General features: G+C 37.2%; 1 protein-coding gene across 16 annotated transcripts in view; it reads left to right on the top strand.

Annotated features, from left to right (window-relative positions):
- The first annotated feature begins 20,521 nt into the window (after window positions 1-20,521).
- PPFIA2 (PTPRF interacting protein alpha 2) overlaps window positions 20,522-26,918 on the top strand; it is a 501,225-nt gene continuing 494,828 nt past the window's right edge. For 7 of the 16 annotated variants that reach the window (XM_070788874.1, XM_070788862.1, XM_070788863.1 and 4 more), the window contains exons 1-2: window positions 20,526-20,811; window positions 24,954-25,204. In XM_070788874.1, coding sequence (XP_070644975.1) covers window positions 24,956-25,204 — 249 coding nt within the window. In that variant the 5' untranslated portion in view covers window positions 20,526-20,811; window positions 24,954-24,955. Of the gene's footprint in view, window positions 20,812-24,953; window positions 25,205-26,918 lie in introns of all 16 variants that reach the window. The other 9 variants (XM_070788876.1, XM_070788875.1, XM_070788865.1 and 6 more) reach the window with 6 other exon arrangements.

The raw sequence follows: 26,918 nt of genomic DNA, 5'->3' as shown, positions 1-26,918 counted from the left end.
GGTGCCATTGCCTTCTCCGGATATAAGTATAATGTAATGTCTTTTCTAAAATGAACCAAACATAAACAACACATTTAAATTCTTTTAATATAATGTTTATGGCAATAAACATAACAGGATATAATAATATTCTTTAACACTGATAGGAATAGAGTCTTTTCTTACAGTTAATGGAGAAATTAAATTAAATTACATTTTCCCATATTAGAAAAACAAACTCCCAGTTTTAATCCCAATATAATTTTAATATTCAGTTTTCGATAATACAAACCAAAATATTTAAATTATCTCAGAGTCTTAAGAGATTTTCCTATAATTGTCTTCTGTTTGAAACAGTAGCTTCTGTGTAGTAATTACTTTTAGTAGCCCATATTTTATTTAAAATTTTGAAAATGTTTCCTTCTAAGAAAATGCAAAATCCCAAGATTTGGAGATGAAAATATTTTCTCATAAATGCTATCCTTGATGGTATCAGAAATTAACCTGAGACTGTTATCATGCTCCATCAAATAAGTGACATTTTGGTGAAGAAGAAGGAGTAAACAAATAAATAAAACTGAGTTTTAACAAATACAACCAAGTCTGACTGACAGTGAAGCAGTTTTGAAGTTATTCAAGTAAACTGTCTTTGCATATTTCAATTTACAATTCTAAAATGTAATTACTTTTTCTTTTCATGAGTAAGTTCAGTTCGTCAGCCACTTTATGCATTAGTAGAGTGATATTTAAGCACATACAACTTTATACCTTTTTAAAGCAAAAATAATACCTTATAATAATTTGATTAGATACTGTTTGCTTTTTAAAAATTGAAGTATTAGTTTCAGGTATATAGCAATATGATTTAGTTACATATGTTATATACACATATTTTTTTCAGATTCTTTTCCATTATAGTTTATTACAAGATATTCAATATAGCTTCCTGTGCTATATAGTAGGTTCTTGTTCCTCTATTTTATATACAGTAGTATGTATCTGCTATTTCCAAACTCCTAATTTATTCCTTCTCCACCCTTTCCCCTTTAGATACCATCAGTGTTTTCTATGTCTGTTGGTCTATTTCTGTTTTGTAAATAAGCTCCTTTGTATCATTTTTTCAGATCTCACTTATAAGAGATATCGTATGCTATTTGTTTTCCTCTAACATTTCATTTAGTACAACAATCTCTAGGTTCATCTAGGATGTGCAAATAGCATTATTTCATTCTTTTGAATGGCTGAGTAGCATTCCACTGGGATTCCCTGGTAGCTCAGCTGGTAAAGAATCCACCTGCAATGCAGGAGACCCTGGTTTGATTCCTGGGTCATGAAGATCCCCTAGAAAAGGGATAGGAGACCCACTCCAGTATTCTTGGTCTTCCCTCGTGGCTCAGATGGTAAAGGATCTGCCTGCAATATGGGAGACCTGGGTTTGATCCCTGGGTTGGGAAGATCCCCTGGAGAAAGGAACAGCTACCCACTCCAGTATTCTTGCGTGGAGAATCCCCAGGCAAAACAGAGGGGCCTGGTGGGCTACATACCATAAACACAGTACAGCATGGTATTCCACTGCATATACAGTAACTCCTCTACATATGAAAGACTTCCATTCCAAGAGCATGTAAGTCCAATTTGTTCCTAAGCCCAACAAAGTTAGCCTAGGTACCCAACAAACACAGTCAACTATATGGTACTCTACGGTAACAGGTTTATAATACTTTTCACAGAAATAATACATAAAAACACACACACACACAAAATACTTTTAATCATACAATACAGTACCTTGAAAAGTACTGAAGTACAGTACAATATCTGGCATATAGAGGCTGGCATTGGGTCAATAGGCAAAAAGAGCTACTGATTGGAGGAGGGAGAGGAGACGGGAGATGGCAGAACTGAAGGACTGTCAGCAAGAGGAGATGGAGTTGTTGTTGTTCAGTCACTCAGTCATGTCTGACTCTTTGCAACCCCATGGACTGCAGCACGCCAGGCTTCCCCATCCTGCATTATCTCCTGGAGTTTGCGCAAATTCATGTCCACTGAATCTGTGATGCCATCAAATCATCTCACCCTCTGTCACCCCATTCTCCTCCTGTCCTCAAACTTTCCCAGTGTCAAGATCTTTTCCAAAGAGTCGGCACTTCGCATCAGGTGGCCAAAGTATTGGACCTTCAGCCTCAGCCTCAGCCCTCCAATGAATATTCAGGATTGATTTCCTTTAGGATTGACTGGTTTGATCTCCTTGCAGTCCAAGGGACCCTCAAGAGTCTTCTCCAGCACCACAGTTCAAAAGCATCGATTCTTTGGCACTCAGCCTTCTTAATGTTCCAACTCTCACATCCCTACATGACTAATGGAAAAACCATAGCTTTGACTATACAGACGTGATATCGCTGCTTTTTAATACACTGTCTAGGTTTGTCACAGCTTTTCTTCCAAGGAGCATGAATCTTTTAATTTCATTGCTGCAGTCACCATCTGCAGTGATTTTGGAGCCCCCAAAAATAAAATCTGTCACTGTTTCCACTTCTCCCCCATCTATTAGCCATGAAGTAATTGCACTGAATACCATGATCTTAGTTTTTTGAATGTTGCGTTTTAAACTGTTTTTTCACTCTCCTCTTTCACCTTTATCAGGAGGCTCTTTACTTCTTCTTTGCTTTCTGCCATTAGAGTGGTATCATCTTGCATATCTGAGGTTGTTGATATTTCTTGATTCCAGCTTGTGAGTCATCAAGCCCAGCATTTTGCATGATACACTCTGCATATAAGTTAAATAAGCAAGGTGACACTACACAGCCTTGAGGTACTCCTTCTCCAATTTTAAACCAGTCAGTTGTTCCAAGTCCGGTTGTAACTGTTGCTTTTCGACCTGCATATAGGTTTCTCAGGAGGCAGGTAAGATGGTCTGTTATTCCCATCACTGTAAGGATTTTCCACAGTTTGTTGTAATCCACAGTCAAAGGCTTTAGCATAGTCCATGAAAGCAGAAATAGATGCTTTTCTGGCATTCTCTTGCTTTCTCCATGATCCAATAAATGTTGGCAATTTGATCTCTGGTTCCTTTGCCTTTGCTAAATCCTGCTTGTACCTCTGAAAGTTCCTAGTTCACACACTGTGAAGCCTACATTTTGGAGGAGATGGAGGGCAATCTGCAGTTTTACTCACTGACTCACAAAGATGGCACAGGTTCGGGCTCCTTGCTGGAACCAGACGCATGCTTGCGACTTGAATATCTATATGTAGGGGACTTAGTGTATATACCACATTTTCTTCATCCATTCATCTGTTGATAGACATTTAGTTTACATCCATGTCTTGGCTACGTATAGAGTGCTGCTCTGAACGTTGGGGCACATGTATCTTTTCAAGTTAGATTTTTCATCCTTTCTGGATCTATGTCCAGGAGTGGCATTACTGGATCACATGGTACTCCTATTTTTAGTCTTTTAAAGAACCTTCATACTGCTCAAGTACTTACATTCTGATAAAATGGAAATGACAACTATATTAAAAAGCATTTTATAAATTCATTAATAAACTAAATGGTATGTTGGTGGCATTCATGCTAACATAAATTCTACGTAATTTAGCTAGGTATTTTCTAGATGAAATCGCAGAACTGAGAGGGTAAAGCAAAGTATGTTTATCTATCAAGACCATCCCTGACATTTATCTGTTTACACAAATTTGCTCTATTGTGTGTGACCTCTACTTTTTATCTCAGCTGCAAATACTAGGTTTTGCCTGATTTCTCAGGTCTGGTATTACTGGTGCTAAGAATAGCTGGCATTTATTTAGCTGTGTATATAAATGATCTCCTTTATCCTATGATGCAGATACTCTTTTATCCCAATTTTACACATAATATAATGGGAAATACAGAAAATCATTTGCCTAAGGTACGCTGGCCTATGAGAAGACGTGAGACCAGGCACCCTGTTTAGGTGATGCTTTTAGTACTATATTTTATTTCCTTACTCAGGCAGATGCTCTCCCTTGCTCTTTCAACCTCTGAAGGACTGAAATTCTGCTTCTGTCTCTTTTGGAGTAAAGCCCACATGCTGCCAGGCATTCTACTTGCCCTGCTTGATACTGGATTGTGACCTATTATGTATGGACATGATGACTCAGATGCTCTGCTTGCTGAATTATTTGTGTATAGTTTATCACTGCACCTCAGTGGTATATCTCTCTGCCTGATTTTAGTCCCAAGACTCTCTCTATATCCTGACTTCCTCCTACACTTGCTGAACTCCTTCAAGATTATTAAAAACAACTCGGTTACATGGTGCTGCTGCTGCTAAGTCGCTTCAGTCGTGTCCGACTCTGTGCGACCCCACAGACGGCAGCTAATGTGGAGTGAATATTGAGTCATGATGGTAAAAACAGAAAGAAAAATTGAGAAATATTTTGTAGTTAAAGCCAAACAAATCTAAGTATTACATTAGATACTGGATCGAAATTTAGAAATAAATGGAGATTCCAAAATTATGATTCTTACTTATTGGGAGGATGGAGGTGTCATACTCAGAAAATGGACACCATGAGGAGTTAGGAATAAAAAAAGGAAAGAAAGAAATTTGGTTTTGGCTACATTCAGTTTGAGGAAAAGGAGAAATATGTGCAGAGTATCTTGACACGACCATGTTCACAAGTTTATCAATAACTCTGCAAGATATCATGATTTTTTCTTTTACTTTTTAAAATATTTCATAGAGAGATCAAGTAGGAGCTTCGTAAGTTGCACTAAAATCTACACAATATTCAGAAATTTCATTGTAAATTTAATTGTAATTATTAGACAAAGGCATAGATGATATCTACTCGTCATTTTACTACACTCAATTGATAATGAATTTTAAAAAACACATCAAATACTCTCATTAAGGCAGAATCTGCTTTACAGATATATTCAATTCATCTCAAAAACTTTCAGTGTCAAATTTAAGAATACTGTTAATAATTTTTATTTGTGACTTTAATAACTTTAAAGTGGAATAAATAATCAGTCTAAAAGTTCCTGACTAATGATCTTAGGTCTTAACTGCAGGTAATTTTTAGATATCATAGTAAGTATCTTAGATGTTATAGCAAATATCTTAATATAGAATTCTATATTATAAAGAAAGAGAGGTTTGAAGGAAGGTATTTTAAGATTTATTCCTGGTAATTAATGCATTAATATTTATAGAGCAAAAAATTTTTGTTTTCTTTGACTTTTTCTCATTCTCTCTTTGAATTATTTAATTCAAACACTGAAATCCAATTCAACAGAAATTAATTAAAGGAGAATTATATTCTTTGCTATAGCTTTAAAACTGAATGCCCTCAGATTCTGAAGGTGTCTAAAAGACACTAGTATAATTTTGTGCTTTTTAAAGTTTTCAAATATTATTCCAAATTTGTTGATTTTACTATAACCTGGAAATATCATAATAGTCCTAAAATCACATATGAAAATAAACAAATGCAATAAAGAAATAACAGTTTTGAAAAGAAGTTCATTTTGCATTTAAGCTTTTCTGTAACTTCATAGGAATATAGAAGTGAAAGGCTTTTTTTTTAATGTAGTTGACTTACAATATTATAATAGTTTCACTTGAATAACATAGTAATTCAATATATATTCTACTTCATGTAAAGTTATAAAATATTGACTATATTCCTTGTGCTTCACATTACATTATTGTTTCTTATTTATTTTATTCACAGTAGTTTACATCTCTTAATCCCCTACCCTTATCTTGCCCCTCGCTGCTTTGCTCCCTCCAAAGCTAACCACTTTTTGTTCTCTGTATCTGAGTCTGTTTCTGTTTTGTTATATTCTATTTATTTTTATTTTCACATTCCACATATAAGTGAAAACATATATTATTTGTCTTTCTTTGTCTGACTTATTTCACTAATCACAATACTCTACAGGCCCATCCATGTTGCTGCAAATGGCAAAACTTCATTCCTTTTTATGACTGAGTAGTGTTTCAGTATGTGTGTGTGTGTGTGTGTGTGTGTGTGTGTGTACGCATATATCTTGCTTCTTCCTTATCCATTCATCTTTGAGGGGTACTCTCAGTGTCAACTGAGGGACATTTCAGTTGCTTCTGTATCTTGGTTATTATAAATAATGCTGCAATAAGCACTGGGATTCATATATCTTTTTGAATTAGTGTTTTGGTTTTCTCAGATGTAAACCCAAGAGAAGAGTTGCTGGATTATCTGGTAGCTCTATTTTTAATTCTTTGAGGAAGTTCCATGATGCTTTTCGTTATGGCTGCAACAATTTACATTCCCATCAACAGTGCACTTTTCTCCATATCCTTTCCAACACTTGTTATTTGTTGCATTTTTGATGATAGCCATTCAAACAGATGCGAAGGCATATCTTGTGGCTTTGATTTTCATTTCCCTGGTGATCAGTGATGTTGAACATCATTCCATGTGCCTACTGGCCATCTGTCTTCTTTAGAAAAATGCCTATTCAGGCCTTCTGCATTTTAAAAGTAAGATACTTGTTATATGTTTCTAGGGTCAAAACAAAATTTTTTTTTTCTCTCTCTCTCTCTACAAACACACACAGACTGTGGGTCTATGGTTTGAAAAGTACCATATAATAATTGATATTTATAGTTATAAACTGATATTTATAATGATATTTGTAACTGAGTCCCATACTACTGATGAATCATCTGATGAAAGATATGTTATAAATATTTTGGGATGAATGAATATTAGAATGTAAACTCCATGAGCACAAGCTTGTTTTGTCTTGTTTTGCTTATTCATTGCTACATTCTCAGCATCTACAACATTGTCTGGAATATCATAGATGCTTAATAAAGCATACACGGGATGAAAGAAATTAAATTTATAAATAAAAGGTAATAACAGGGAAAATTATCTGAGCACAAAAATATATTTCAGACTACTTGGATTAACACTGCCCTCCAATCCCTATCTTCTTAATTCTCAACCAAGTATCAAGTCACACTTTGGATTTCTAACTTAATTTCTTGTTCTTCCTCTCCTGTATTTATTTTCATATAAAATTAATATAATGTCAAAAGATCTTTACACCAAATGTCTTTTGGTTTTTTTCATCACTAAAGCTTTAGTGATGTTTGAATAAGTTAATAGTTTCATGTCTGATCATTTAGATGTCTCACTCCTCTGTGCCCAGGTCATTCTCTCAGTCAGATGATCTTTCTCATTATTTTACCCTTTTCTCTGCTTCTCTCATGCCCCAAATAAATTCTGTATATTTGTTCAAGTTATGTACTCATACTTTCCCTTAGAGTTTCTACTGTAACTCATAAGGAACAGTTAAAACCAAATTCATATTTACTTGAGACATTACTAGTTTGATCTGCATAAATTTTTATTGGCTTATAATTTTGCTTTTTCATGCTTAAATCCCTTGTGATTTTGTCTTATTTACCCCTTAAGGGGCCAAGGACTGAGGCACCCCAGTTTTCTCTTTGCATTGTTCATATTAAGTAATATAATGTCATCATTCAATATATACTTGTTCTGTGCAAAATTTCTTGATGTAGTCCTTCCTTTTCATTACTTATATAGAATGGGGAAGGGGAAAACACCTGAAAACGGCAACAATATCCAAATAATAGTGATGTGAACACATTAGAAAAGGTATAGTTTTGAAGAATATATTTATGTACTAGTTGGGCTGCTGCTGCTGCTAAGTCGCTTCAGTCGTGTCCAACTCTGTGCAACCCCATGGACTGCAGCCTACCAGGCTTCTCCGTCCATGGGATTCTCCAGGCAAGAACACTGGAGTGGGTTGCCATTTCCTTCTCTTGTTGGGCTGAAAGAATAGCAACTATTTCAGATATATGACAGAGGGAAAAAAGGCATAGGAAGTTGTGATGATCTTTCACATTTCTATTAGGTCTTGACATGGCCACTTCTGCTCATATTCCATGAACAGAAAGAAGTAACATGACAAGGTCCGTGTCAGTATGGAAGGGATACATACTCCTTCCACAAAGGGCAGTAAAATGAGCATTGCAACAGGTAGTGATTTATAATCTTCTTCAGGGAATATTGTGAATAATGGCAAATAGTAATAAAATATACCATGATATGTTTTATAGTAAAGTAACAAGATTTCTTTTCCTGTCCCAAACCAAAAAAAAAAAAAGTCTCAATAATATTGTCATCATATATAAACTCAAGTCTCTTCAAGTTATAAAGATTATACAAATAGTGTATAAAACTAATGGCTATTTATTTAAATAATATACTATATACAACTCTGATTGGGCTTCCCAAGTGGTGCTAGTGATAAAGAACCCACCTGCCAATGCAGGAAACACAAGAGACGCGGGTTCCATTCTGGGTTGGAAAGATTCCCTGGTGGAGGGCCTGGCAAGCCACTCCAGTATTCTTGCTTGGAGAAACCCATGGACAGAGGAGCCTGATGGGCTATGGTCCATAAGGTCACAAAGAGTCTACTGAAGTGACTTAGCATGCACACACACAAATATAGCTCTGATTATTAATATTTTAATATTAGTATTAATGCTAATATTAAAATGAGAGTTGGACTATAAAGAAAGCTGAGTGCCAAAGAATTGATGCTTTTGAACTGGTGCTGGAGAAGAGACTCTTTTGAGAGTCCCTTGGACTGCAAGGAGATCCAACTAGTCCACCCTAGAGGAAATCAGTCCTAAATATTCACTGGAAGGACTGATGCAGAAGCTGAAACTCCAATACTTTGGCCACTTTATACGAAGAACTGACTCATTGGAAAAGACCCTGATGCTGGAAAAGACTGAAGGCGGGAGGAGAAGGGGATAACAGAGGATGAGATGATTGGATGGCATGACGGACTCAATGGACATAGTTTGAGCAAGCTCATAGAGTTGGTGATGGACAGAGAAGCCTGGCGTGCTGCAGTACGTGGGGTCGCAAAGAGTCAGACATGACTGAACTGAACTGAAATAATATTTTGATCTCTGATTGCCTCAAGAATCTCATATTATAAATACTCACCTCAAATAAATGCACTTATGCATATACCCTGGTGGCTCAGAGGGTAAAGAATCTGCTACATTGCAGGAGACCTGGGTTTGATCCATAAGTTGGGAAGATTCCCTGGAGAAGGGAATGGCTACCCACTTCAGTATTCGTGCCTGGAGAATTCCATGGACAGAGGAGCCTGGTAGGCTGTCATCCCTGGGGTCACAAAGAGTCAGACATGACTGAGTGACTTTCACTTTGATTCATATACATGCAAATTTTGGATACAATTTTGAGATTCTGGAATTTTCTAATGCCCAATTAATCACCACCTAGAGCTCTATTGACTCCAAAGAAAGGAACTTTTATAATATCTTTTCAGCTTCCTTCCAAATCTTTCATACCATTAGTAGCTACATTTCTTGGATGGCCACTATTTCAATCTGTAATCTTCTTAAGCCATAGTGATTTTTTCCCTGCAATTCCACTTCAGTAAAACTCCCCTTGTTAAATATTCTAGTAATGTCTGTTGCTAAATCTACAGAACATTTTCCAGTTTTTACCTTACTTGATTTCTCAGTCATATCTGACATTGGTCACCACTCAGCCCTTCCTTCAAATGTTTGCTCTCTTTCGCTGGTATGCATGACATGTGTGTGTGTGTGTGCACACGCTTATATTCAGGCATGTTCAACTCTTTGCGACCCCAGGGAATGCAGCCTGCCAGGCTCCTTTGTTCATGGTATTCTCTAAGCAAGAATACTGGAGTGGATTGTTATTCCCTTCTCCAGGGATCTTCCTGACCCAAGGATTTAACCTGGGTCTCCTGAATTGCAGGCAGATTCTTTACCACTGAGCCATAAGGGAAGCACCATCTGTGACATATACTCACCTAATTTCCTCCCTTGTCTCTGCCTAACTTGTTAGGATTATTTCTTAAATATTTGTATTTATTGAGGTTCTATGACTCGACCCTCATCTTGTCTAATTCTATACACCTTTCATTGTCGCAAATGTCACCAATGATTCTCAAACATTTATCATTGGCCCGGGTTTCTCATTTGATAGATTATCTTTTTCAGCTCTTTTTTAGTATCTCTAATTGGACGGCTCACAGTCAGATAACAAAATTCAACATGATCAAAAGTGAATTCACTCTGTTTTCACTGAAAATACTCCTGCCTCTTTCATACCCCCTTGAAGGATGGTTCCAACTTCATATCTTAACCATAGCTTGTTTTGTTCCCAATTTTTACCCTTTTCCTTCCAAAATGTGCTCTAACTTTTCTTGATTTAAAACTTTACTAGACTTTGCATTCCCCTCAATACATTTTAAGCTCTTTAATAAGATTTACATGTTCTTTCACACATGGTCCCTGCTTAGATTTCCATTCACTTCTGTCAGTCTAAGCCTGTCTTATCTCTATATAGCAGCCAAAGTGGCACTTTCCCCTGTTTCCTATGCAATCTATAGATTATCTGCCTCTGCTTACTTGCCCTTGCTGTTACATCTGCACAGTATTCATTCACAGATTTATTTAGAAAATACTTCTCATCCTGGTCTTCCACAAGTAGATTAGATGGTTACTTGCTATGCTCCTACATCACTTCCATTATATCTCTTCATATTGTGTGACCCCTGACTCCCTACACAGCCACTTCCAAGATGATGTATGGACACCTAAAATTATGAGTGAAACCTTCATTTACAAATGTATAATATTATAACATAAGTTTCAGTACCAAAGACCCATTTTACAACTTCAAAACTCTAAAATTCATTGGGAAAGCAAATGCAAATAAAACACTGATATATGCAGCAACAGTTATTTACTAACCATGGTGAAATGATTACTGAAATAAATTGAGTTACACAATATGCCAGTTTGCATAATTTCAAGATTACTCAAAGGGATCTTAGCAATCCTGTAACCCCAGCTTGCCGGAGTCCACTTTATGGTTTCCCTATGTAAATCTAAGTTGGGCCCAGTTACAGCTTGGCACTGTTTGATGATACTTGTCTTTCACAACATATGTTTCTGTGAGATGATTTTGCATTCTGTGACTGAAGGAGATTTCAGAGAGCATCCAGGAGGATGGCCCTTGGTTAATATCAGGGATTTTTGTTGCTGCTGTTATTGCTGCTTTTAGTTAGTTTGTTGTTGTTGTTGTGAGCCTAATCGAGAGAGTTAACACTGGAAAAATATAAAGATCCCCAAATTTCCCTTCCCACTTCCCAAGACAAAGTGTCATATGAGACATCACCCTGAGGGAATGGTAGCCTCCAAGTACATTACCAGCAAATGATGTCAGAGGTCACGGGATAGAAAAGCTCACAAAACAAAATAGTCAAAATCATTCATTTTATCAAGTCTATTAAAAACACACCAAAGCAAGGAAAAAGAGATAAGATATGTTAACACACATACGATAAGGTGCAGTGGGAAAGATCACACTATTTGAATGCTGGGTTGCTGCTGTTGCTGCTGCTATGTCGCTTCAGTCATGTGTCTGACTCTGTGCAACCTCATAGACGGCAGCCCACCAGGCTCCTCCATCCATGGGATTTTCCAGGCAAGAGTACTGGAGTGGGGTGCCATTGCCTTCTCCGGAATGCTGGGTTATCTATGTTCAGATGTCCTCTTCCTTCTTCTGCCGTATCAACTACACTGACTGGTGATGTGGTTATAAAGGCCAGAGATAAAGTCTGAGCTGGTGCCAAAATGCCAAAAGATGCTCTGGGTAAATGACACACACTTGTTCTACTAGAGAGATGGAGGGACAAATACACCTGGCCAATAGCTCTAGCTCTCCAATTAGCCTAACAAATAGCTAGGGATTTTATATGGTTACTTGAGCAGATGACATAAAGGGTCACAACTGAAGTCACTAATGGGTGGCCAAATAAAGACTTCATGAAAGATAATTCTCATGTGTATCTTGTGTATCTATATCTTTCTCAAGCCTACATTTGTATTCATTTTGTGAATCTTTAAACTACATCAAAAATGAGGATTACCCATATCAGTTATTTTCATCATTTAAGCTTGCACATGTCCTGAAGTAGTGAGCATTAAGGTAAAGCTCATTTTCACATTGGTGATTATTATTTTCCAATGATTTCTCATCCAAAGAATAGCAGTGATCACTGATCTCAACTTCATGCAGTTTATTTGTGCTGCCAATTGATTCAAAGAAATAACTGGATTAGTATCAGTTATTATCAGTATCAATGATCCAAGTAGGTAGGTAATCATGAATAAGTCTGAGTTAAGTTCTGGAAGATTTATATTTAATAGGAGGCATCAAAAAGTAGATATCAAAATTGAACCAGTGCCTGCTTAGTTTCTTTAGGTACTTGAGCCAGAAAACCCAGGAATTAGTGTTACTATATGCATCTGTAAGAATGGAGTTATATCAGAACTCTCAGCATAAAATTCCATGATTCTACAATTCTAAAGCAAGGCTCCCTGAATTGGAGTAGCAGCAAAAATTAAAATCTTTTCTTTCTAGATAATAAAACAACTACTGAATGCATTTAGAATGTTTCTTTTAATATTTTCCCTCACAGTAGTCTAAAGAGTAACGTAAGATAATTTTTCCCCATGAAATGTTATTTTTTCCTTAAAAAGGAGAAAATGTTACTTCATAAGGCATCACTATTCTAATTTATGTTTTCAGTGCCCTTATGTTGCTCTTCGATTTGATGTTACATAGTACTGAATGATGCAAAATAAAATTATCTGAAACCTGTCTTCTCTTATCATATTTTGACTTCAAAAAATAACAATTTTTGCTCTGCTACAACACTAAGATTCCTTAGTTATAAATTTAAATCCCTGTGACTATTTGTCAAATTGCTATATATTGTAATAATCTCATATAAATGCATAGATAAAGGCTGATTAATGTAGCCTCACAAAAAATTTATCTCGGTAGAATTGATACTCATATATTTGTGTGGAAGCACAAGAGTCAGCAACTATGTGTTTAAATAACTTTCATATTCTTCAGTTTGCTCTTTTAGACAGGTTAAAAGAAAAATGTGTAGGATAAACACAAGATACATGAAACCTCTATAATAAACAATGCTAACTGTGAGAGAATTGGGTACTGACTGTTATGACCATTGATTCCAATTAATTGCATTTTTTTAATGTACACATAACAGAAAGTTTAAACATAACATATTGTTACATACTTTTTATTTCCACTGTCACTTTCACAAACAGTATGTGAGAGAAACTGGCTAAGTTTTTACCAAAAGGCTCTTTATTCTTTTTCCAGCCTTAAGGATAGACTGTCTTCCCAGGCTCTCTTGTAATTGAATGCTGCCATGTGAGTTATTCTCACCAGTGGCAAATGAAAAAAGTACGTATCACTTCTGGACCAAGGGTTTTAGAAGTGGTATGCTTATTTCTCCCATTTTTTGGACCATGTAGGTTCAAAACCCAAAGAAATGGTAGATATCAGACAAGGACCCTAAATTATTGTATGGACGAGAGTAGCCCACTGACCAATTCTTACCTTGGAATATTGAAAGAGTAAAAAATAAAGTTCACTTGAGTTTGTGACCCATTATTTATTTGGGATTGTTTTATTGCTCGCTCTAAATTATACAGCATAATAATATTATGTGGTCTTATTGTTTAATGGAAATAAATTCATGTTCTCACAAAACTATAGGTAGGTAAAGTGTATGGTGGAAGTTATTTATATTATCAATCTAAGCCATGTTAAATTTTAAATTCAACAGTAAGCATAATAAGAAAATGCAATTTAATTCTTTCAATAATGCTAGCATTAATATATATATAACAATATGAATAATATTCATAATAGTTAATAAAGTGTTGTGAACATAGGCAAACTATTTTCATAAATGGTAAACTCTATAGCTGAAATGATGTGACACTGAAATTAAAATGTCTATTACAACTGTAAATATTTGCTTTACTTTGCATCAAAATTATATTTGAATTTAAAAGACAACTTACTGCAACTTCCTCAATCTTTGCTACTGTCATAGCCGTACTTAATTACTCATTTTCTTTGGTGCCTGATTTTAGCACACTTTATCTTGACATACAAAACCAAAGTGCTCATTATTATTATTATGCTATTATGTTACTAATATACCATGTGATATTTGGAATATCCAAAGAGATGGAAGGGCTGGCCACCACAGTAAATATGAGAGTAGCTCTATGACATGCTCCCCTTGAAAGAACATATAGACAAAAAAGTGGTATTTGAAATAAAATATGCAGAATAAGAATTAATAAGTGTGGTTAGTGACACTGAATGCCTCTATGAATTACTTTTTTTCATTGAAGGTAGGCACTAAAATTAATGAAAGAGGTGGGTTCCACTACTTCTGCCTAAATGTAATTAACTTCTTAGAAGATAAGCATATTTTATCTTAACCATTGTTCCATGGCTTCCAAACACCAGTAGGAGTAGAAGATAACCTCAGCATAATAATTAGTTTTATATTTGTGTGGGAGACTTTTTGCCTTAAATATATCAGTTGTTTTCTTGTTCTGTAATCATACTGTTCCCAAATTTCTTCAGATTTATTTATTTAGTGTTCTCAGAGTGGGATTCCTGACCGAGCAGTATTCTATTACCTGGGAACTTACTAGAAATGCAAATTCTCTAGACAAACCACAGATTTGTGGTTGTTGTTCAGTTCAGTTGTGTCAGATTCTTTGTGATCCAGTGGACTTACAGCAAGCCAGGATTCCATCTTTCATCACCTCCTAGAGTTTGCTCAAAGTCACGTCCATGGAGTCAATGATACTATCCAGCTCTCACATCCTCTGTTGCCCTCTTCTCCTCCTGTTCTCAATCTTTCCCAGCATCAGGGTCTTTTCCAGTGAGTTGGCTTTTCCTATCCGGTGGCCAAAGTTTTGGAGCTTCAGCTTCAGTATCAGTGCTTCCAGTGAATATTCAGGGTTGATTTCCTTTAAGATTGACTGGTTTGATATGCTTGCTGTCTAAGGGACTCCAACACCACAGTTCAAAAGCATTAATTCTTTGGTGCTCAGCCTTCTTTATGGTCCAACTCTCATATCTATACATGACTACTGGAAAAACCATAGCTTTGACTATAGGAACCTTTGTTGGCAAAGTGATATCTCTGCTTTAAAATATGCTGTCTAGGTTTGTCAGAGCTTTTCTTCTAAGGATTAAGTGGCTTTTAATTTTGTGAGTGAAGTCACAGTCCCCAGTGATTTTGGATCCCAAGAAAATAAAGTCTGTCACTGTTTCCACTCTTTCCCCATCTATTTGCCATGAAGTGATGGGACCGGATGCCATGATCTTCATTTTTGAGTGTTGAATTTTAAGCCAGCTTTTTCGCTCTCCTTTTTCATCTTCATCAAAATGCTTTTTAGTTCCTCTTCACTATCTGCCATTAGGGTGGTATGATCTGCATTTCTGAGGTTATTGATATTTCTCCAAGCAATCTTGATTCCAGCTTGTGATTCATCTAGTCTGGTATTTCCCATGATATACCCTGCATATAAGTTAAATAAGTAAGGGTGACAATATACAGCCTTGACATATTCCTTTCCCAATTGGGAACAAGTCAGTTGTTCCATGTCCAGTTCTAACTGTTGCTTCTTGACCTGAATACAGATTTCTCAGGAGGCAGGTAAGATGGTCTGATATTCCCATCTCTTGAAGAATTTTCCACAGTTTGCTGTGATCCACACAGTCAAAGGCTTTAGTGTAGTCAATGAGGCAGAAGTAGATGTTTTTCTGGAACTCATTTGCTTTTTCTATGATCCAACAGATGTTGGCACTTTGATTTCTCATTCCTTTGCCTTTTCTAAATCTAGCATGTACATCTGGAAGTTCTTGGTTCACATACTGTTGAAGCCTAGCTTAAAAGATTTTGAGCATTAGCTTCCTAGCATGTGAAATGAGCTCAATTGTACAGACTGAAAACTGACCTTTTCCAGTCCTGTGGCTATTGCTGAATTTTCCAAGTTTGCTGGCATAATGAATGCAGCACTTTAACAGCATCATCTTTTAGGACCTGAAATAACAGCTGGAATTCCATCACCTCCACTAGCTTTGTTTGTAGTAATGCTTCCTAAGGCCCACTTGACTTCACACTCCAGGATGTCTGGTTCTAGGTGAATGATCACACCATCGTGGTTATCTGGGTCATTAAGATCTTTTTTGTATAGTTCTTCTGTATATTCTTTCTACTTTTTTAAAAATCTCTTTTGCTTCTGTTAAGTCCTTACTGTTTCTGTCTTTTATTATGCCCATCTTTGCATGAAATATTTCCTTGGTATGTCTAATTTTCTTGATGAGATCTGTAGTCTTTCCCATTCTATTGTTTTCTGTTTCTTTGCATTGATCACTGAGGAAGGCTTTCTTATCTTGCCTTGCAATTCTCTGGAACTCTGCATTTAGTTGGCTATAACTTTCCCTTTCTTCTTTGCCTTTCATTTCTTTTCTCAGCTATTTGTAAGGCCTCCTCAGACAATCACTTTGCCTTCTTGCATTTTTTCCCTCCTTGGGGATGGTTTTGGTTACTGCCTCCTATACAATGGTATGAACCTCTGTCCATAGTTCTTCAGGCACTCTGTCTATCAGATCTAACCTCGTGAATCTATTTGTCACTTCCACTGTATAATCATAAGGGATTTGATTTAGGTCATACCTGAATGGCCTAGTGGTTTTCCCTAGTTTCTTTATGTCTGAATTTCACAATAAGGAGCTCATCATGATCTGAGCCACAGTCAGCTCCAGGTCTTGTTTTTGCTGACTCTGTGGAGCTTCTCCATCTTTGGCTACAAAGAATATAATCAATCTGATTTTGATATTGCCCATCTGATGATATCCATATGTAGAGTTCTCTCTTGAGTTGTTGAAAGAGGGTTTTTGCTATGACCAGTACATTCTCTTGGCAAAACTCTGTTAGCCTTTGCCCTGCTTCATTTTGTACTTCAAGACCAACCTTGCCTGTTAATACAAGTATCTCTTCATGTTCTACTTTTGCACTCCAATTCTCTATGATGAAAAGGACATCTTTTTTGGTGTTAGTTCTAGAAGGTCTTATAAGTCTTCATAGAACCAGTCAAATTCAGTTTCATTTGCCTATTTATCCATAGACTTGGATTACTGTGATGCTGAATGGCTTGCCTTAGAAATGAACTGAGATCATTTTGTCATTTTTGAGATTTCAGCCAAGTACTGCATTTCAGACTCTTTTGTTGACTATGAGGGCTACTCCATTTCTTCTAAGGGAGTCTTCCTCAGAGTAGTAGATACAAGGGTCATCTGAATTGAATTTGCCCATTCCTGTCCATTTTGGTTCATTTGATTCCTAAAATGTTGATGTTCACTCTTGCCATCTCCTGTTTGAGCACTCCCAGTGCACTTTGGTTCATGAACCTAACATTCCAGGTTCTCATGCAGTATTGTTCTTACACCACCAGACACATCCACAACTGGGGCTGTTTCCACTTTGGCTTAGCCTCTTCATTCTTTCTGGAACTACTTCTGTGTTCTTCCCCAGTAGCATTTTGGGCACATCTGAACCTTTAGGGATGGGGCCCCCAAATCTGTTCTGTAACCATTCCTCTAGAGATTCTCTTGCATGCTAAACTTGAGAGCCACTAGATTAGAACTAGTGTACAACTAGTGTAGGGTTGACTATATCACCTAAATGTTATTTACGCCCTTTGCAGTGGTTTTAAGGGTGAGAATGTGAGAACATATAGTTTCTAAGCTGAGGATGACCATAAAGACAATTTATTCTCTGTAAAATAGTCTTTACTATATGCTTCCTGCCATCCATTATCGAAATGTTCTCTTTTGTGCTATCAATTCTGAGTTGGCCTTCAACTGTTGTGTCAACTATATGTGGGCATTATATTTAGAATTAATATTTGTACTTCTTATATGAATAGGAATCAGACAAATCAAGACTTTTCTTGGAAATACTATTAATAACAACTTTGTGGCTATACTTGGCAAATGTTGATTACCAAGAAAATTGTAAGGAAGGAAGGAAAAAATTCTTGTACAAAGAGACATGTCAACTGTCTCTAAAAATAAGAACATTTCTGAGGTATAAAGAACATTTTATATCTTCCAGGGGAATTCCAGAGAATGAAAATTATGAGTACTGATATATGATCAGTATGAAAAATCTGTTATTAAATTAGATCTATCTGAAAATGGGCTGGGGTGCTTTGTGACTTAGTGAGTTTTCCTGTGATTAAGAATATTTAAGTCAACATCACATAGTAGGTTGACTGGGTGATCTAGATCCTTGCTACCCAAAGTGTAGTTTCATCCAGGAGTTGTTACAGATGCAGAATCTCAGGGTCCACCCCAGTCCAAGTGAGTCAGAATCTACAATAGAACAAGATCTATGGGTGATCTATGGGGCTTCCCCGATGGCTCAGTGGTAAAGAATCCGCATACCAATGCAGGAGAAATGGGTTCAATCCCTGGGTTGGAGAAGACCCCCTGGGGGAGGAAATGACAACCATTATACTTGCCTGGGAAATCCCATGCACAGAGGAGCATGGTATGCTATAGTCCATGGGGTCCCAAAAGAGCTGGACATGACTTGGTGACCTAAACAACAGCAATAAGTATGCTGTGTTTGAGAAACAGTGCTCCAGTTGACATCTAATGAATCCTTACATTAAGATTATACTTAATTCTAATACTTATACTTAATTCTAATACTTAATTCTCTTATACTTAATTCTAATAAGATTGTGTTGTGAACCAGAATTTGAGTAACAGTCTAGAAGAGAAGGGGGTAAATATGTGAGCTTGAGCTCACATTCTACTATGAGGTCATCAACTTAATTAAATGGCAACCCACTCCAGTGTTCTTGCCTGGAGAATCCCAGGGATGGGGGATCCTGGTGAGCTGCCGTCTATGGGGTCGCACAGAGTCGGCCACGACCGAAGCAACTTAGCAGCAGCAGCCTAACATAAAATGGTATGTTTCTTGAATACTGTACTTAATGTAAGTGAGCAGTTATTTGAATAGTATTTCTATAGTTAGCTTTGGACTATTTGCCTAACACAAAAGTGAAACATATCTTTTGGATTTATTGCACTACATCATAAAAGTATTTGTACTAACTTCCAAATTATACATAATGTTGAACCCTTCTCCCAATTCTCTTTTGCATGTCCTCTTCTTTATACTAAAACTAGGATATCTTAATTTCCCTTACTGAAACCTTTCCTTTTTGTTTAGAGCAGGTACCAGTTTTGTCTTCTGCATCCTCTCTATCCCTGATGGGTCTGTATGAATGGACAGAAGAGGCAGAAAGAAAGGAAAATATGTTACGGGTTGTTCAGGTATGAGAGAACTGGAAAAGATCCAGGGAGCAGACCGCTCAAAGCTAAAATTTACTCTGGCAGGGAGTACTTAACACACAATTCTCATCTCCAAAGCTATGAATGGAAAAGAGCTGGAGAGGTAATGAGAAGTGACAGATGCCGCCACACCCTAGATTGACTCAGGTCTCTACTACCGCAACTACCATGCCCTTGGTCTTGAGAGAAGGAAGCCGGTTAAAGAAATGACAAGCACGGAAGGCCAGAGAGCCAGACGGTGCTAAAGCCTGTTCTGTCCCTACCAGTACGGGCAACACACGTCTTCTTGTAGAGACCATTGTGCGTGAAGCCAGGGCAAGGAGGAACGCACCCGCCTTGTCACACCTGCCCAGCCCCAGCCCTTGCCTCTGCCGGGGGCACTGGGACCAGCGCACGCCTCAGCAGCTTTGAGGGAGTCGTGTGTATCCGCGAGTGCGTGTACGTGAGGAGGAGAGCAAAGACGTGATTACTTCAGAATTTATTTAAGGGCCGGTGGAAACCACTGCACCAGCTTCCAGGGGAAGCCCTTGTTTCAGAGGAAGAGGAGGTGGCGGCTGCCAAGGAGGAGGAAGGGGGTGGAGGTGGGGGAGACAGACGGAGGAGGAGGAGCGGCAGCAGCAACCGCACAGGCAAGTAAGAAGATGCTGTAGCATCCGCACCGGCGCCCAGCAGGTTGGTTCTCCCGGCCAACCGATGCCAGCAAAGAGGCTGGGAGGCGAAGCTGGGTGTGGGGGTTCTGACTGCTTGCCCTTCTGGAGAAGCAGCAGCTCTTTTAAGTGAAACAAGACACCTTTAGCTTGGAAATAGGCAGAGGGCCAGGAGGGGATCTGCCCTGCTTCTCGCATCCCTGCGGACTCGCTTCCCTTTAGCTTTTCAACTCCTGGAGGTAGACATAAACTCCAGAGGGGCTCCGGGTCGGGGGCTGGTTGGAGAAATTCCCTTCCAGGTTCTCCTCACACCTCTTCCCAAAGCTCACGTTTGGGGGTGACACCCTCCAGGTGGCCCGGTGGCGGAGTAGCGCCGCTTGGTTAAGTTTCTACAAGTCAAACCCAGTCCCCACTTGCCGACTCCCCGCCCCGGGTCTCCAGCTGCACGCGAGGAGCTGCGGCTGCTCTGGCAAACGGGTCGCTGCTGCTTTAAGAGCCGCCTCCCCCTCTCCTCCCTTTGACAATGGTCTGAACCGAGCTCTGCTTCCCAAAGCAAAATTTGTAATATGCCATTTTTCCGATGGACGCTTCTCCTTTTGGCTGCTGACGGAGCCGCGGGAAGATGCCGAGCTGCTGCCACGCCAGCCTGCCGGGGCACGTTCCGGGAGAACGCCGGGGCACCCGAGTGTCTAAGCTGCTTTTCTCCTCCCGTTGCTAGGGAAATGGTCCAGGAGTGCCGGCTGTGAGCCTCCCCTCTCGTCAAGCCTGAGACTGCGGTTGTCATTGCTCAACTGAAGAAGCGGGACCCGAAATTACAAGACATTAGGTACAGAGACTGTGTTTGAGTTACCTGGTTTCCCATCTGCTTTATTTTTTTACCCCTTCCCCCTCCCCAGCCCTGGCCCCACCCCGCCCCCAGGGAAGATGAGATGCAAATTCCCTCCTTGTCAATTAGTGTTCCTTACCTTTTGCTTTCCACCCCCACCCTCTGCCTTCTCCTATTTCCTCTACCTTGGCTGTCTCTTGTGGGGCAGGATGGACAATTTTGGTGTGCAGATCATGAAGTCAACTTCTTCAGGGTGGTGGGGGGGTGTGGCTGAGAGAGAACTGTCCAGCCAGCCTTATGGGGGTGAGCTGGCTCTTTGGCCAGCTGTAAATGCACTAGGGTGAAGATAGTGCAAAATGCTGGCATTAAAAATATAATAATATTTCCCGAGGACAGGGGACTTCAAAGAGTTAAATAGGAGGAGGAATATTCATGTAGTGTAATCAGACAATGGCTAAGATTTCTTTCACCGAATTATTCCTTGTGGATTAAGTGAGGCGGAGATAGGTAGGTTCTAAAGACTAAATCTTTGCAGAAGAAACTGACTACAGAGAATAATTAGATTTTTGTCTCCAGTAGGCTCTAAATCCTAATTATCTGTTTGAATAAAGTGAGTCATTGACAGAAAAAAAAAAAAGCTTTTGTAGTACTGTCATATCTGGATACATACTGTTGGAATAGCATATATTGCTAAGAAACACTCTGGATCTTGAAAGCCCTTGGGTAATGACTCCAGTGGGCATTCAAAAGTTTTATTTTGAAATCAGAGATTTAGAAGACAGTCAAGGTTATGTGCTAAGAATAAGGGAGTTGGTTTTCCTGGTATAAAATTCTTCAAGCTAAATTTCAGCACTGAGATAATTAAAACAGCTATTTTTCTTTTTTTTTTAACAACAAAAAAATAAACAATGTCTCTAACTAGCCCTTGAAACCTTCAGTAATTAAATGACCAGGGCATCAACACCTAGGAAGAGTATAACATAATTCATGTACCAGTTGATTTTGGGAAGGGAATGATGAAAAGGCAAATATCAAAGCAAATTGTTAGTATGCTCTCTCTAGTTTATTAGGAATTATGTCATACAATGAAGTTTTCAATATTGAAAATGATTCTAAAAGTTAAAAGTGGCAATATGAGGATGAAATAGAAGATAAGTTGAATGATCATAGCCTTCTGTACTATGCAAGTTACACTGAATACAGATTTTTAATTGCTTTTAACACCTAAAATGTACACTTAATAAGTTATAGTATATTTCAAAAAATATACAACTGTTTTGTAATTTATATTAGACGTAATATCAGTTTTATTGCAAGAAGCTAAACTAGCTCATGAAAGTTGCCTTGTTTTTTGTAGACAAATGTTTTCCTTCTAATTTTGATGAAAAGACTTTAGATTTACTCATGCGGGTTGACTGTGAGGGGAAAAAAAGCATCTACCATGTGTTCATCTTATTTTCTAAGTAACTTTTGAATTGGATTTGAAAAGTCTAGAGCACCCACTGGAATTAAACCTTTAGGCATAGAAGCAGAATAAATCATAAAGGTAAAATGTTCTTTTTGCAAAGGTTAATGTTGGCCATTTTATAATAGGAATAAATAGTTGAATCTGCAATAGTTCTTTATAATTTTACTATGTGTTTTCAGTCAGGTATCCTATTGGAACTATGGGCTTGTTTTTAAAAAATGCCTACATTATTATTCCTACTTTACAGAAAAGAAAACTGAAGTTTGGAGACATGGAGTGAACTGCTCTGGCTCACATGCCTTGGGAATTGAATTGAATCAAGTTCTTTTGAGTGTAAATTTAATGGACTTTCTAAATCCCTTAGCTGCTTCTCATCATAGCATCTTCCAACTATGTCAAAGACCAACTTTTATATTTATTGATCAAAGAGCCTAAAGTTTCTGAGTGTCTAATGTCTCCTGATGACGATGGTTGTCAGAACTAGAGTAGCGTATTCAGAAGAAAGCTGTAGCTGAGGTAATTGCTGCAGTTAAGTTTTTCCTCATAATTTAAAGTTATTATGAGTGACTTAGAGTAGAGGTTGGCTCAGAGCTTTCTTTCAGGAAGGACACATTTAGAACACAACTTTGAAAATGTCCAACCAACCTTAAACTGAAACCCTGTAAGTGTTTCGGCACTGATTGTCACTGTACAACCATTTCCTCGCCCAGGATTTTGTTTTAACCTTAAATGTCAGTAGAAACACATTGGCTCTTTATAATGAGTCCTCAGAATGACACAGCTGTTCAGTGTTGTGGATTTTATGCATGGCATGTGAACCAACTGCTTTAAATATTCAAATATATTAGAGCTTTTTTTGGTTTGTTTTCCAATTTCGTTTTAATTAATGTAAAGAAATTTATAACAGAAAAGAGTCTCATTTTTCCCACCTTTGTGCTATTGTTTGAATGAAATTCAGGTTGAGAAAAATAAAAAATAATTTATTTGCAACCATTAAGTGGTTAACAATATTAGCAAATGCATGAGTGTGATTGAGTGTGTACATGTGTGTTTTTAAATATTCATACGTCCTATTTGAATCACTTACTTTAGTTTAGGGTGAAAAAGAAATTGAACAAGTCAAGTTCTTGCCTTCAGGGAGCCCAGTGTTTTGAATGATGAGCAGTAATTCAAAGCATTACTTTGAATTGTTCTAAAATTTACCCCTGCCTTAATCCTTCTGTATAGGCTGTCAGTGACAGAATACTTCCTTTTATCTTTTTAAAAGTATCTCCTAGTTTTCAGTGGGCCTTGACCAAATAATGCACAGATAATTGAATTTCTCTATTTAATAACTCAATTTATATGAAGAATTACATAAAAAGTAATTAACTATTGAACTGTTAAATCTTGACATTTTATTTGAAAATATCACCAGAAATATTTTCCCCAAGGACAGGAATATGTAGACAGAAAAATAAATTGACCTTGTATTATAAAACCAAAGAATGCTGCAGGATCAACAGCCAAACCAGCCTTTCTCCACATCAGACTTTTGCAAAACCAAGCCCTCTAATTAATAGCTTCTGGCTTCAGTGCAACTGAAACTGAGATGGATTTGATGTTTTCTTAAACATAAGAAAGAAAAGAAAAGAGTAAATGAGATAATTTCTGATTTTTAAAATGCTACACAACAGGTCAATGTTACATCTTAATGTCTGTGTTTTCAATTTTAAGTAAATTAATTTAAAAATATTCTGAAGAGTTCAATTATTTTATGACTAGCTGCTTCTGATTAGCAGTTAGGATGTAAACTTTCTACATTAGCTAATGTAATTTATGGCATCTGTTTTGTGGAATATTTGAAAGAGTGTTAGTTTGTATGGTTTGGATGGAAAGCAGACAAAGTAATTTGCAGGAAACAAAAGAATAAGAATAATTAGTAGCATAATAATCTAAACAAATTTATGCATTTCAGTCTATATCCTAAAGCATGTGTCTAATTCAGTCAGCATTACTTATCTACTCTGTGTAGAATATTGTAGGAATTCAGGAAGAGAGCTTGTAATAATAAAATGGGAGTTGTAAAGTCAAGAAGCTTTAAAATAGTTGTATGAAAAAACTTGATAAAATTAAAAAGTAAAAGCTGATTTTTACATAAATGAATACCCAATTATTTTCAGATCTTCTAAATGAAAGAATGAACATCAATTCATTCATTTATTTAAGTAACACAAACATCATTTGCTTCCTACCTGTTAAATGTCAGCCACTATGCTTGCTTTTAACAATGTAATAACAAATAAGGGTAAGATGGAGGTATTAGCTATAAGTGATTTGTAAATTTGAATGGGAAGAAAGGTGATCAATTAATAAGTGTTGTGTGACATCTTATTATAAATTGAATGAGGTGGGGTAAATCATTTAAAAAAAAACAAATTTTGAGAAGTAAATGAAATCAAGCTGTGTTTTTGTAGGTAGGAGATATGTAGATTGTCATGCAAAGAGAGAGCATGTTTGAGGAAGTCAGTAAATCATATTTCACTGATGTCAGATTTTTAGTATGGTAGGATTTGGGGCATTGAGGAGAGGAGAAAGGCTGATGAGCTACAAAGAGTTGGGTGAGCTGAGAGTCAAGTGGGTTTATTGGAAATCTTGTTTTACTAAGATTTCTCTCCCCTTTAATTTCTTTAAGCAATGATGTGTGAAGTGATGCCCACGATTAATGAGGACACCCCAATGAGCCAAAGGGGTTCCCAAAGCAGTGGCTCGGACTCAGACTCCCATTTTGAGCAGCTGATGGTGAATATGCTGGATGAAAGGGATCGTCTTCTAGACACCCTTCGGGAAACCCAAGAAAGCCTCTCACTTGCCCAGCAAAGACTGCAGGATGTCATCTATGACAGAGATTCGCTCCAGAGACAGCTCAATTCAGCCCTGCCACAGGTATGCCTCCTGGGAGCTTCTGTCCTTCGTACTGCAGCTGAAAATGTGATAAGATATAATATGCTTTGCTTTATTTCCATTCTGATAATTATTTTTTCCCTTAGTAGAGATGATATGCAAATTTTGGTGAGAAAAATTTAAGAATAGATCATTAGTTCACATGCAACTTTGCCTCAAACAAAACAGTGGCACTTTGGTGGTGGGAGATTTGAAGCATGAGTCCCTATCTGGTGTTTCTCTTGAAATTTTATCTGTTTTTTGGTGGAGGTAGAAGATCACCTGTTGATCAGCTTTTAATTACCAGAGTGTGAGAATAGATAGTTTTCTCTTTCTTGCTTTTTAAATACTTTTATGATATTTGGGCTTCCCTAGCTCAGCTGGTAAAAAAAAAAAAAAAAAAATCCACCTGCAATTCAGGAGACCCTGGTTTGATTCCTGGGTTGGGAAGATCCCTGGAGAAGGGATAGGCTATCCACTCCAATATTTCTTGGGCTTCCCTGGTGGCTCTGATCGTGGGAGACCTGGGTTTGATCCCTGGTTGGGAAGATTCCCTTGGAGGTGGTCATGGCAACCCACTCTAGTATTCTTGCCTGGAGAAGCCCCATGGACAGAGGAGCCTGGGGGCTACAGTCCATGGGGTCACAAAGAGTTGGACACAACTGAGCGACTTAGCACAGATGACATTTGGAAAGATGTATTTTACATTTTCAGTTTCGTGGTCTGTCTTTGGATATGATAGTGCTTGGAAGTCTGTTTTCCAATAGTTTTTGTCTTTCTTTAGAGAAGGTTAATACTGCTTAAAAGTATTGAATTTATTGATGTATTACCCTCCCTTCGAAAAAACATTTCAACCAGTTTCTTTAAAAAAGAAAAGTATTTTGGAAATAGGAGAATAGGCAAAAGTTCAGCTTTATTCTCACAAACTTAAAACTGTTAGATTTTAACAATTTTATTTATAAGTAAATATTTAGAAAATAATTATTTTATGTAATAACATGTTATATGCATTATTTATATGTATTGTAATAATATTATTATATGTAATAATATAAAATAACTTATTTTTACTATATTATTGTCATATACTTATTTTACAGAAAAAGATATTTTAAGGATTTTCAGCTAATTTATGTACAAATTTAATAATTAGTCAGTTCTCTTACTTAAGAATTGCATATTTTAGGTATGAGAAGCATCATAGAATATGAACTAAGTTTTTAATAATCACCCCTCAATAAATGATATTTTTCTTTTAAAACAAGTTTGATTCGCCCTTCACTTAAAAGACAGTACAGCAAATGCTGAAGAGTTGATCTTTCTCCATAAATTTATATCTTGTAGGTAATATCTTTTCATAAATACTGAAAATTACATAATCAATGTTGATAAAATTCTAAACCAGCCATACAATAAACGTGTAGTATGATGTTGAGATATTTATGACTTTCAGAATAAAAAGGATCACCTAGATTGCTCTGTCACATTCCCATTAGGTAATTCCATAATTCCTGTCCCAGTTCTTTTCATTTTCAGTCTGCTTTGTGTTGAAATGCAATAATACTTCCAATAACTCTAACCTGTTGACTTACACTAACTTGTTTGCACAGAATGCATTGTATTGGTTCATTTCAAAGGACAACTGTCATACCTTCACCAAAAATTATATTTTTCAAACTAGACATTTCAGTGCTTACAACTGTTCTTCATACAGTCA

The sequence above is a fragment of the Bos indicus genome, chromosome 5 (genome assembly GCF_029378745.1).
Source record: "Bos indicus isolate NIAB-ARS_2022 breed Sahiwal x Tharparkar chromosome 5, NIAB-ARS_B.indTharparkar_mat_pri_1.0, whole genome shotgun sequence".
NCBI lineage: Eukaryota > Metazoa > Chordata > Mammalia > Artiodactyla > Bovidae > Bos > Bos indicus.
The sequence above is the reverse complement of the archived record's forward strand: the minus strand, read 5'-3'. Positions and strand labels throughout refer to the sequence as shown.